General features: G+C 43.1%; 1 protein-coding gene across 1 annotated transcript; it reads left to right on the plus strand.

The window, feature by feature from the left end:
- The first annotated feature begins 13,459 nt into the window (after positions 1-13,459).
- On the plus strand, positions 13,460-13,831 carry LOC145404931 (uncharacterized). The gene has a single exon (XM_080276436.1). The coding sequence runs from the start codon at positions 13,460-13,462 to the stop codon at positions 13,829-13,831; it is 372 nt and encodes a 123-aa protein (XP_080132562.1).
- Positions 13,832-14,362: the final 531 nt, after the last annotated feature.

Consider the following 14,362-nt stretch of genomic DNA (forward strand, 5'->3'; position numbering starts at 1 on the left):
CAGGTCCATAGAACAAATTCGATCCATGAAGGAAAAGGAGATCCAATGGGGAAATGAATCCTTGGAGAAAATATGTCCAAGGGGAAAATAGATTTATGGAAGAATATGGGTCACTGGGATGGTAAGAGGTCGATCAGAGAAAATAAGTGAGTGGGGAGATGACGCCCACGTGGTGTGATGGAGAAGGTTTAATGCACCATTTTATAGTAGTCTTTGGATGGCGAAAAACCACTCCTTCTAAGCTCAAGAAATCATTTACATTTAACATGAAAAAATGTTAAGATTTCTGTTTTCAGCAAGGAACTGTGATTGCAGAATCACTCAGTGTAGGCTAATAACCTTGATATCGTGGCAAAGATTGAACAAAAGTCACGTAAAATGATAGCACTGCCTGAGAAGTTTTTCCGGAATATTGATAATGTGAGCTTCCAGTTATTTGCCATGATTATACTGGCATCTTAATCATGTAAATAAATATTGATCGTGCAAAAAGGCCTTAACATCAAAAGATTAACTGGTTAATGCCAATCAACTCATCATTCACAGTGACATTCATGGCAGTCCCAACGAGGGACTATTCATCAGTTTATTTGATGTAGTATAGATATTGTTATTCAACAGCATGATGATTACGTGGATACAGAGTAAGATTAACAAGGGCACATGTATACTGAAACGCCAGTAGATATATATATAACTGCAAATTATCGCTACGGGGAATGAAATACAATAACCATTAAATACACTGTCCTAGCTTCCTGCACACGATTTCATTGATAATGGGAAAAAACTTTAACCATAATGAAATTTAAATTCCATTCAGTTTTTCTGGATGTTAATTGTTTTATATATATATATCTATATATATATATATATATATATATATATATATATATATATATATATATATATATTGTGACACTCATATTGAAACACATCTACAGGCCAGGTATCTTCAGGGATGTTTCCTGGAATTGTAAGTCTTGTCACACCTGTGAAGTTGTGGGGAAGTGTAATCAGACCGAAAAGGTTGCACCTCTAGTTCCCATTCCTCCTTTTGAGGCGCCTTTCACCCGTGTGTTGGTGGATATTGTGGGCCCTCTTCCTAAGACTTCTTCAGGATTTTCTTATGTGTTGACCATGATTGATATGGCTACTTGTTATCCTGAAGCCATTCCACTTAGAAACATCTCAGCAAAGAACGTGGTTAAGGAAATGCTAGGGTTCTTCACAAAGTTTGGTCTGCCCAAGGAGGTACAGTCAGACCGGGGAAGTAACTTCATGTCAAATGTTTTCAAGCAGTCTCTGAAAGAGTTGGGCATCACCCAGATCACGTCTTCAGCTTACCATCCCCAGACCCAAGGAGCGTTGGAGAGATATCATCAAACACTCAAATCGATGCTCAAGAAATACTGTTTGGAACATCAGAAAGACTGGGATAAAGGTCTTCCATTCGTTGTGTTTCCTGCAAGAGAATCTCCAAATGAATCACTGGGCTTCTCACCTTTTGAACTACTGTTTGGCCATGAAGTAAGAGGACCCCTTAAGTTACTCAAGGAATGCTGGCTGTCGGAGGAAGATGACGTCAACCTGCTGGAGTATGTGATGAAGTTCAAAGAACGGCTGTCCACTGCTTTACAGCTGGCGAGAGAGAATTTAGGAGCTGCTCAGGAGAAGATGAAGACTTGGTATGACAAGAAGTCCAGGTTACGCCACTTTCAGCCAGGAGATCAGGTTTTGATTCTGCTACCAGTTCATGGGCAGCCTCTTCAAGCCAAGTTTGGTGGCCCTTATTTCGTGGAGAAGAAACTCAGTGATGTCAACTATGTCATCGCCACACCAGATCGTAGAAAGAGCAAGCAACTATGTCACATCAACATGCTAAAGTTATATCACAGGCTGGACGAAAATAATCCAGTCTGCACTGTAGCTGTTCCACCCGAGTCTGCAAGTGAAGCTCTCCCATGCAGTATGAGCCTGAGTGATAGTTTGGGGAAGAATCCTGATATCATGAATGATCTCCAGACTAAGTTTTCTCATCTACCACCCAAGGAAAGGCAGGAGTTTTCGGCATTACTGCAGGAGTACCCGCAAGTGTTCCGTGCCACTCCAGGAAGAACCACTGTGTTGATGCATGATGTCGATGTTGGAGACGCAAAGCCAATTAAATTGCCTCCTTACCGTGTGAACCCAGTGAAAGTTCCTCTCATCCAGAAGGAGCTTGGCTACCTGTTGGACCACAAGATGATTGAGCCCTGTCAGAGCGAGTGGAGTTCTCCTGTCACTCTGGTCCCTAAGCCAGGTGGGTCACAGAGGCTTTGCATCGACTACAGACGTGTTAATCAGATAACTAAAACAGACACTTACCCTCTCCCTCGCGTGGAAGATTGCATAGACAAGATCGGAAAGGCTAGGTACATAAGTAAGTTTGATTTGTTAAAGGGATACTGGCAAGTACCTATGACTGAACGTGCTAGGGAGATCTCATGTTTTGTAACATTAGGAAAGACATTTGCATGTTCTGTAATGCCATGTACAGATTGTTTTAGAGTAATAAGAAATTTCCTTTGTAAATTTCTTTTTTCTTTGTGGGGAGGTGTTACATAGCCTATGATTTCATCATCCTTTGTGTAATTTTAACGCACAGTATGCTGCATGTTTGATCACGAGCGTGTTCTGCCTCAGTCCCCCCCTTCTACCGTTATAGTAGAGTAAGTCGTCCTTTCTGTTATTCAGTGCGGGATTGTCGACCGTTTGTCCCCATCGCTTCATTTGGCGTCACCTCTTACAAGTTGTGTCAGGCTCTGCCGGCCCCTATATAATGAGCTCAGTCTCTGCATCATTGCCACTTAGATCTGCTCCTCATTTTGTTCACATCTCTGTCCTCCCCTGTACAGATATTATTATTGTGAGTGCTCAAGAAGTCTCCAACCATCTAGCAGCTGTGTGTAATTTGAGTATAACTGTTGTTGCATTTTTCTTGTACTGTATAGCATAAGTTTAATTTGTAGGCCTAGTGAAGTTTTTGTAATTAATGTTGGGTTTTATGTCAGTCATTTTTGATAATAGTTTGTATCTGTAATTATTTATCTGGCATTCACTGAGTATTATCTGGTATCTCATTTTATCAGGGCTGACTTAGATAAATTTACTCTTTCTAATTTCGTGTTAATAGAGGCTATTGCAGTTAACCATATATTTAACCTGTTTATTTGCCATTACATTATCCTTATGAGTCCTGAATGTTTTGTTGTTAATTTAAGCATTAAACTTTAACTTGTAATTTTACCTAACTCTTTTGTTTTGAACCTGGAACTTTACGGGACAGTAGTGATTTTTAGTATTCTCACTTAAAGTGTACATTATCTTTCTCTGTTCCGTAACATAAATTTGGCGACCTCATATCAGGATATTCAGGATATTATCATAAGGATAGGGGCCTATTGTTTGATATTTTGTGACTGTGATATATTCATGATGGCTACTATTACTACACTTGATGAAGCCAAGGACTTTTTGTCAAATGTGCAAACAGTGTTGGATATAGAAAACAGAACAAAGAATGAACTTAAGCTTGTTGCTCAACAATTGGGAATTGTTGTTCGCTCTCATCATTCTAAAGATCAGATTGTTGACATGATTAATGAAAGCTTGTTTAGTGTGACTCCTCCAAATGAGCAAACGCAGATTGAATTAGCTAAGTTACAGCTAGCCCTGCAGGAGGCCCGTTCTAAAGAGGCTGAGGCACAAGTTGAACTTGCCAGGATTCAGGCAGACCATGAGTATCGCATGAAACAAGGTGGAACTGGATCATCTAGCTCTGATGATTTTGATGTGGCTAAAAATGTTAAACTTGTCCTTCCTTTTAATGAATCTGATTTAACAAAGTATTTTCAGTTGTTTTTCTCACCGGTAAATCTCAAGTAACTTATGCATCTTTGCCTCAGGATCAATCTGATAATTATGATGTAGTTAAGAGCTTGATTCTTAAGGCCTATGAGCTTGTTCCTGAAGCCTATAGAGTAAAATTTAGGACAACTTACAAGCAAGATAAGCAATCCCATGTTGAGTATGCAAAAATCAAAGAAGATTTGTTGGAGCAGTGGTTAAATTCTAAGAATGTGGATTCTGATTTTGGTAAATTTAAGCAGATGATTTTGCTGGAGGATTTCAAAAGGTGTATTAGTAAAGATGTAAGCCTATATCTTGATGAGAAAAGAATAGATAATTTGTCTGATGCTGCAGTTTTAGCTGATGAGTATGTTCTCACTCACAAGAGATATTCTAGAGAAAAAGGGAAAGCTGAGAGTAAGTACGTTGCCTCTACTCAGAGTACAGGTAACAGGAAAGAGAATAAGGATGATGTTTCTCAGAAAGTAAATACCAGCTTCACCTCTAGATTTCAGAAAAGTAAATGTACTTATTGTAGTAAGCTTGGTCATACTACGGAGAGATGTTTCAGGAGACAGCGTGATGTGAACAAAAAGGAGTCTTTAAATATTCAGTCAATTGGTCTAGTGTCCACTCTTGAGAGTTCCCAGAATTCTTTAACTGAGTTAACTGAACCTGCTTTGAGGGGTAACTTAAATTCTCATGATGGAGCTCCTCTTTTGAGCAGTAACGTGGGTGACACTCTCAAGAGTTCATGTGCTAATTTCCTGTCTGATGGTTTTGTCAGTCCTCTGGACAGTAATGACAGGCAATCAGTTAAAATATATCGTGATACAGGTGCTTGCCAATCCCTTATGCTGACCAATGTTCTAGGCTCTAATGTTAATTCCTCTGATGAAACTGTAATCTTACAAGGTGTAGGGAATAATTACTTCTCTGTCCCTCTGTGCAGAGTGAATTTAGAGTCTGGTTTTGTTAATGGTTCCGTTATGGTTGGGTTGGTTGAGACACTCCCAATGTCAGGTGTAACTTTCTTACTTGGAAATGATATTGGTGGAAGTCAAGTGTGTCCAGCTCCTCAGTTGTCTAGTGAGCCAGTGGCTGCGGCCCAGGATTGTGATGTCCCTGATGTGTTCCCTGCATGTGCTGTCACTAGGGCTAAGTCTAAAGTTACTGGTGATTTAGAGGATAATGATGATGATGATGTTATCCTAGCTGACACTTTTCTTGCTAATTTGGACCACTCACCAGATGAGGCAGTACCCCGTAGTGTTGATAATTTGTCTCGTCAAGAGTTGGTTGAGTTGCAGGTTGCTGACCCTGAGTTGAAAGGTCTAGCTAACTCTGCTTACAGTGAAGAAGAGTCAGCCAGTGCTTCTACTTGTTATTATGTAAAGTCAGGAGTACTTATGAGGAAGTGGAGACCCCCAACAGCATCAGCCGACTGTGAATGGGAGGTTGTACATCAAGTTGTCATCCCTCGTGTTTGTAGGCAGGATATCATTAGAGTGGCTCATGATTCCAGTTTGGCAGGACACCTTGGAGTGAGGAAGACTGTGGCACGCATTTTGAAACACTTCTACTGGCCAGAGTATCTTCAGGGATGTTTCCTGGTATTGTAAGTCTTGTCACACCTGTCAAGTTGTGGGGAAGTGTAATCAGACCGAAAAGGTTGCAACCTCTAGTTCCCATTCCTCCTTTTGAGGCGCCTTTCACCCGTGTGTTGGTGGATATTGTGGGCCCTCTTCCTAAGACTTCTTCAGGATTTTCTTATGTGTTGACCATGATTGATATGGCTACTTGTTATCCTGAAGCCATTCCACTTAGAAACATCTCAGCAAAGAACGTGGTTAAGGAAATGCTAGGGTTCTTCACAAAGTTTGGTCTGCCCAAGGAGGTACAGTCAGACCGGGGAAGTAACTTCATGTCAAATGTTTTCAAGCAGTCTCTGAAAGAGTTGGGCATCACCCAGATCACGTCTTCAGCTTACCATCCCCAGACCCAAGGAGCGTTGGAGAGATATCATCAAACACTCAAATCGATGCTCAAGAAATACTGTTTGGAACATCAGAAAGACTGGGATAAAGGTCTTCCATTCGTTGTGTTTCCTGCAAGAGAATCTCCAAATGAATCACTGGGCTTCTCACCTTTTGATCTACTTTTTGGCCATGAAGTAAGAGGACCCCTTAAGTTACTCAAGGAATGCTGGCTGTCGGAGGAAGATGACGTCAACCTGCTGGAGTATGTGATGAAGTTCAAAGAACGGCTGTCCACTGCTTTACTGCTGGCGAGAGAGAATTTAGGAGCTGCTCAGGAGAAGATGAAGACTTGGTATGACAAGAAGTCCAGGTTACGCCACTTTCAGCCAGGAGATCAGGTTTTGATTCTGCTACCAGTTCATGGGCAGCCTCTTCAAGCCAAGTTTGGTGGCCCTTATTTCGTGGAGAAGAAACTCAGTGATGTCAACTATGTCATCGCCACACCAGATCGTAGAAAAGAGCAAGCAACTATGTCACATCAACATGCTAAAGTTATATCACAGGCTGGACGAAAATAATCCAGTCTGCACTGTAGCTGTTCCACCCGAGTCTGCAAGTGAAGCTCTCCCATGCAGTATGAGCCTGAGTGATAGTTTGGGGAAGAATCCTGATATCATGAATGATCTCCAGACTAAGTTTTCTCATCTACCACCCAAGGAAAGGCAGGAGTTTTCGGCATTACTGCAGGAGTACCCGCAAGTGTTCCGTGCCACTCCAGGAAGAACCACTGTGTTGATGCATGATGTCGATGTTGGAGACGCAAAGCCAATTAAATTGCCTCCTTACCGTGTGAACCCAGTGAAAGTTCCTCTCATCCAGAAGGAGCTTGGCTACCTGTTGGACCACAAGATGATTGAGCCCTGTCAGAGCGAGTGGAGTTCTCCTGTCACTCTGGTCCCTAAGCCAGGTGGGTCACAGAGGCTTTGCATCGACTACAGACGTGTTAATCAGATAACTAAAACAGACACTTACCCTCTCCCTCGCGTGGAAGATTGCATAGACAAGATCGGAAAGGCTAGGTACATAAGTAAGTTTGATTTGTTAAAGGGATACTGGCAAGTACCTATGACTGAACGTGCTAGGGAGATCTCATGTTTTGTAACATTAGGAAAGACATTTGCATGTTCTGTAATGCCATGTACAGATTGTTTTAGAGTAATAAGAAATTTCCTTTGTAAATTTCTTTTTTCTTTGTGGGGAGGTGTTACATAGCCTATGATTTCATCATCCCTTGTGTAATTTTAACGCACAGTATGCTGCATGTTTGATCACGAGCGTGTTCTGCCTCAGTCCCCCCCTTCTACCGTTATAGTAGAGTAAGTCGTCCTTTCTGTTATTCAGTGCGGGATTGTCGACCGTTTGTCCCCATCGCTTCATTTGCGCGTCCCTCTTACAAGTTGTGTCAGGCTCTGCCGGCCCCTATATAATGAGCTCAGTCTCTGCATCATTGCCACTTAGATCTGCTCCTCATTTTGTTCACATCTCTGTCCTCCCCTGTACAGATATTATTATTGTGAGTGCTCAAGAAGTCTCCAACCATCTAGCAGCTGTGTGTAATTTGAGTATAACTGTTGTTGCATTTTTCTTGTACTGTATAGCATAAGTTTAATTTGTAGGCCTAGTGAAGTTTTTGTAATTAATGTTGGGTTTTATGTCAGTCATTTTTGATAATAGTTTGTATCTGTAATTATTTATCTGGCATTCACTGAGTATTATCTGGTATCTCATTTTATCAGGGCTGACTTAGATAAATTTACTCTTTCTAATTTCGTGTTAATAGAGGCTATTTCAGTTAACCATATATTTAACCTGTTTATTTGCCATTACATTATCCTTATGAGTCCTGAATGTTTTGTTGTTAATTTAAGCATTAAACTTTAACTTGTAATTTTACCTAACTCTTTTGTTTTGAACCTGGAACTTTACGGGACAGTAGTGATTTTTAGTATTCTCACTTAAAGTGTACATTATCTTTCTCTGTTCCGTAAAAATATATATATATATATATATATATATATATATATATATATATATATATATATATATATATATATATATATATATATATATATATATATATATATATATATATATATATATATATATATATTGTATTTTTCAACTGCTGATTCGGGGTAAATTGTACAGTGCATCAAAGCTCACCTCAGTAATTTTAGAATTGCATGCTGTGTTAGGCACCCTCGAACCAAAACGCACAAATGAAATGGCTGGTGACTGCTGTAATAAAGCAAAAGGCTCTGTGGACCCAATAACATCCGCGAACCCTTTCTTGCGCCCAGACAGCAACAAAATTGAACAGATGGCTTTGTTGTGGAATCTTCATGTTGTGCAAGCACAGATCTTAGTAATGCTGAACATCTTAAGAGAAACATATACCTTCGATGTCTAGGCAAGATGCTCAGCAAGTTGGACTAACAGTTTTCTAGGGTTGAAACCAAACTCTTTGTAAGTATACAAGCTCGTCAGCCTCCCTCAGGAAATATCCTCTTTGGGGAATCACAACCAGACCCCCCTGTTCACTATACAAGTAAACTGGAGATAAAATCTAAGGAATATCTAGTGGTCAAACTCTCCTTAGCAAGGAAAACGGAGACAGTTGCCACTATCACACTTGATATGATGAGTGTTTACAGGCTGCTGGATGTTGATATGTTCCCCGCACTGAAGATGCAGCACACACATATATACACAGATGCATAAGTCTTCTGTTCAGCAAACAGGAAACCATCACATTCGCCCATCATTGGCACATCAGAATGCGAAGTGTCACTGAGTCCACCCCATATGTGATCAACTTCTACAACAAAGCCACCTCAGAGGTATGTCTTTGATTAATATTTCTTTTTTTTCAGGAATGTCTAATAATAAATGTATTACACCATCACATATTGATATACATTGTCCGTTTTTTTTTTTTTCCATCCAGTCTTGTCAGTTGTGAACTCGATCATTCTATAGGTTATTACCCCACTTATTGTAAACAAGGGAGTGAAACGAGCAAGTATAGCAGAACGATGTTTACGTTCAGCTGAGAAAAGAGTGCCCCCACACGACCCGACCCAGCCCGACACTACACGGCCCAACCGCAATGGTTTTCAGACTCTAATAATTTTTCTACTATGTGGGATAGAGAAGAGATTGTTTAAGCAGTAGATACATTCAATTAATTTTGTTTTTAGCTATATATTTGCTCATGAGATCAAAGAAACCCCTTGGAATCCCAGCTTTCCAAGGGAATGTACCAAGGGCTTCAATTGACATACTACACTATGAAATCGAATGAAAAAAGATTTCCTGTTAGAACACAGTGTTATCGTGCATGAATTCTATCAATTAAATATCGGATATTACACTCTTAATTTTACATGAACGTTTTTTTTTCTATATTTAGGGAGTGAAATCAGGAAGGGTAATCGCCCCATTTCTGGGTTTTATCACTGGATCAATAGCCAAAAGTTTACTGAAGCAGTTCGTTGACAAGACAAGTCAGGAGCAGAGAACTGAACATTGCGCATGTGATAAATGCTATGGCGTCTCGCTATATGAACATCCAGCACCCAAAATACTTATGTGTTGTCAAAAACACGTGCCACCTCCTTTTGCAGGAGTGTACTGAGCCGATGTATACTGAAAGGTCCTTGATGGTTACTATGGAAGCCACCGAACTAAAAACTCTTAATTTAAATTTAGGATAAACAAACTTGATAGCTCCTCTTTTGTTTTATGAGATGCTGGAGTGGCCAGCTCTTACTTGAGTCAGGTTTTATACTGTGGTTTAACTGTTTTGCTATTGCTGTTATTTCTGTTGCTGTCTTTCATTGCATATTGATTTTCACTGTGTCTTCACAAGTGTTATGAATGGTGCACGTGAAAGTGTGACCGAGCAGAGATGCTGGCAGGCCTGTGTGCGCTGCTGTCACCATTGAGAAAACTCTGACCCATCACAGGAATATGAGCACTCATGCTGTTGACGACTCGACAGCAGTCTTGACGACAACCACAATCACCATCAGTGGTCTAAACAGCAACAGGAAGATGGCAACCGTGGAGACAACCGAGACCACCAGCAGCTTTCTCAGCAATGTTGGGCAGACAGCAGCCTGACTGAAAACCACAACAACCAGCAGAGTTTCAGCAACACTGTGACAATGGCTGCCACAGAGACAAGTGAGATAAGCAGCAGTGGTCTCAGCAGCGCCATGATGATGGCTGCCAATGAGACAACTGAGATCAACAGCAGAATCTCAGCATTGCCGGGCAGATGGCAATCTCATCGACAGCCGTGACCACCAACACCTTTCTCATCAATGCTGGGCAGATGGCAACCTCATCGATAACTGTGACCACCAGCAGCAGTCTCAGCAGCACCAGGCAGACAGCAATCATGTAGACGCCCACCAGTGCGATGTTCACTGAAGTCACCATTCACTATCTGAAGTCGATCTGTCCTCTGACCTGTTCTGTGAGAAAATGAAAGCTCTCCTCCAGTGTGGTTCATATAGCACCTATCATGAGCTTGAACTGTTGTCCGAGAATGCCAGCAAGGACTCCAGTGTGTGCGGTCACCGTAGACGTGAACGAGCTGCCAACAAGTTCGCCACAGCCAACAACATGATTGCCAATGACCTCCCGGAGCAGCTGAAGTGCCTAACATTCCTCAAGAAAATGTTCTTCATCGGTATCCTGCCTCTTATTCACATATGCTGTCTAAATTCTGGAGGGCAGTATGGCAATGGCAGTCATATGATTGCCCTTCCTTCAAGATGTCACATCACTGGCTGTTATGACTACCACATCAGACATCAAGGTGTTCTGGATGCACTGGTGTGGCTCCAGCAGAACAACCCAAACCACCAGGATGCAGAGGTCCAAGCCGATTGTCTGGCTTTGCTTCCGGGAGATGGAGTTCCTGAAGACCTGCCAGTGAAGGATGACTGCTCAGCTGAAGACGAGTTGGACAGCAAAGACAAATCTGACACACTGCAGCTAGATACACACTCATTCTTTGCCAGCACGATGGTGCAGCTGCAAGAGATTGAGGCCCAGCACAGCAAGCGAAAGATTTCATCTCCAGTGCCATGGCTCGAGTCTCAACGAACTCCAGCAAAGAAGTTCTTAGAAGTAGGTCTGTTCACTAGTCATGTCCCGACATTGTTTCTAGAGGCAGCAGCTGACATCTCACATGTCGACCTGGTAACACCATGAACACGTGACATCCTGTTCAGCGATTGGCTGAAGCATTTGATGGGCTTGAAAGATGGTCGCTTTGCACATCACCTGTGTTTCAGGTATTATGCCTGGAATGTCCTCCAGTGAAGGTATGCAGGTGAGACTGACTGTGTGTTCGTGTAGATGAATGAGGAAGAGGCAGCCATGACAACTGAAGACCTGCAGGTGCTTCGCGGCAAAGAAACTGGGTCATCAAGCACAAGCTGTTTCACTATGGCAGCACCATCTGGTCCATGCTGTAATGGAAGTATGCAAAAAGATCTGAGCTCCTGGACTAGTTTGAGCACCATGGCCTTCCCACGTTCTTCCTCACATGGAGTGCTGCTGACACACACTGGCCTGTGCTGCAGAAGCTCATGAAGGCACACAAAAAAACAGAAGTGCACGTGGCTGACATAGTGATTGACAATGCTGGCTGTAATGGAAGCATTGTGCAAAACCCACACATTGTTGGCATGTTCTTTGTGCAGCATCTGCAGCATTTCTCGGCTGTCGTTGTTGACAAGGACAGGCAGCTGACATATGATTGGCTCATTTTTAAGTGGCAGCACCACAACTCAATTCATGCCCTCAGTGCATGAAGGACTGCCCATTCCCAAATGCTGAGGCAGTGCTGAGGAGCCCAGTCAAAGAAGTGGACAAGCAGCATTTTCTGGAGTATTATGACTCAATACACTAGCACCTAGAATGCCGCCTCTCTGAGCAAGGACCAAGTACCCTAGTTTGAGCTGAGTAACCATCAACAGTTGGCGAACCCCAATATCACTGTACATCAAGCCGTTGAACATCCATGCCAGTTGCTGTGTCATGAAGCGGGTGACTTGGCCTCCAACAAATCCCATCTCAATACACTTCAACTTCTGTCTCAAAATGATGAAGGGCATATAGATATCCAAGGCAGGTTTCTTGAGGGCACTGCAAAGTTCATCGGCATTCGTTCTGACAGACTGTGATGAGCCACAATAACAGCCAGCACAGAATGACCTGCTCATGAACAGTTTCCTGCTGAAAACATGGTCCCAACAACACTAAGCCAACACCGACATCAAACCGTGCACATTGAAGCATGCTGTGTCTGCCTACGTGATGAAGTAAGTTACCAAAAACGATCCCAGAAGTCAGACATTGTTTGCCGTTTGCAAGAAGTTGCTGCCGGCATTGAACAGTGAGTACCAAGACTGCCTAGCTTCAAGCATCTACACGAAGGTTCTGAAAGGCCAGCGTCACAAGCCAAGACATTACTGCTCAGTAAGTGCTACTACCAGTGTACTTACCAACGTCAGCTTCATCATAGCCAATGTACAGCAGCATGTGTATGACAGCAACTCGTGCATAACAGCCAAATCAGACCTGTAGAAATATACTGAGTGTCATCAGTCTGAGTCGTCAATGTCATGGTTTGAGTACATTCAGCAATTCAACCTGGACTGACACACTCATTGATGACAGCCAGCAGTGCCATAAAATTTTCAGTGTCTCATGGTGAATGGCACATCAGATAAGTACGAAGTGTACTGCAGACTACACCTGCAGATTCATAAGCCGCACCACACCAGTGAAGAACTGTATGGCAAGCATGTTACCACATTCGTGGTGCTCAAGGGATGGATCGACAGTGGTGGAGCAGTCCCTCAGGAAGTTCGTGTATTGTTTCTGGAGATCTCCCAGTCAGTGACTTCTCATCATAAAGTCCCTCGCATGAAGATAACAATGACTGTCCTTGCAGCAGAGCATCGGAGGAAGACCGCATGATGGCTGGCCACCCGAGCGACACCAATCATGTGCCAGATGACCCCAGAAGTCCGGGTTCTTATGACTAATTGACGTTCTACAACACTGTTCCTGACATCGCAGTGTAAGCTGGAGCATTTGCAGACACTCACAGGCCATCCTGCAGCATCTTGTTGTCTTGCCTGCCAGCATTGACTGGTCACACTTGGATGGCCACCAACAAGCACTTTCAGTTTGCTGATTCGTTCAGTTGAAGATGGCGTACAGTAGCAGCTTTTCATTGTCAACTGCAGTGAAGGGATAGGGAAGAGATTCCTCCTTTCCTGAGTCCTCAGGCACCTAAGAGAAGCCTTTGCTGACAAAACTGACACAGAATGGCTATCTGCTCACCAACAGGAACAGCTACCATCAGTGTCATGGGTGAGACCATGCACAGATTACTGTCACTGCCATTGCCACTAACCGCTGAATTGCCAGCACTGTGAGGCAAGGCATTGCTTTTGCCACGACTACAACTCTCTGGAATTCATTTGCTGATGATTTATGAGATGTCAGTGGTCAGCCGCAAGTTACCCTGGGCCACTGACCTGCGCCTCAAGCAAGTATTCTCTGGCCGAGCAGTAGAGCCTTTTGGTAGTGTGAGTGCCTGTCTTCTTGGAGACTTTGGCCAATTGCCTCCAATGATGGACAAGCTGATCTATGACATGATGCAAGGCAACAACAATTACCCCAGCCGTGGTGGCTGCATGTCTCTCTTCCTAACAGAAGCAGAAGGTGTGCATGGTGACGGCGATGAGCAGTGCAGGTTTCGCACCCTACTGCAACACAAGCAGAATGGTGCGATCACCAGAGACGACTACTGTCCATACTGGAGACAGTGCATTCAACAGCACACCCTGACTGGTGTCAACACATCATAATACTGAGGCTGCAGTCAACACTGATCAGCTCAAACATCAGGGCAACGCCATGGAGTTGTAACCCTTCATCACACTGACTGACAGAGCTCCAGTGAGCTCCAACCTGTGGATGACAGCCAGACTCACCAGTGTCACCATCGAAAGAGTCATTGGCATTCTCTTTGATCCTGCTGTGGCTGACCAGATTGCTCCACTGATTGCCGCCTGCATTGATTTTCTGCACTACATCGGCACACCATGAGATCCATGAGGTCCGTATTGACCGGCAGTGGTGCCAGTGCCTCCGGGATGGTAAGATGGATGGAAAGCCTGCATCTGCACACAGATACCACTAGGATTAGCCTACACAGTGACCATCCACAAGTCACAGGGGTGGACTCTACCAAAGGTAATGCTGGACATCGGCGTCAAGGAGTTCATGCTCGGTCTGATGTCTGTTGAAGTGAGTTGCACCCAGTCTCTGGAGGGATTACTACTGGATCCCAGTGACATGAGTGTGGCCCAATGGCATAGACTGGAAACCATCAACCA

The sequence above is a fragment of the Coenobita brevimanus genome, chromosome 65 (genome assembly GCF_032717465.1).
Source record: "Coenobita brevimanus isolate Jiangsu-jjx chromosome 65, ASM3271746v2, whole genome shotgun sequence".
NCBI lineage: Eukaryota > Metazoa > Arthropoda > Malacostraca > Decapoda > Coenobitidae > Coenobita > Coenobita brevimanus.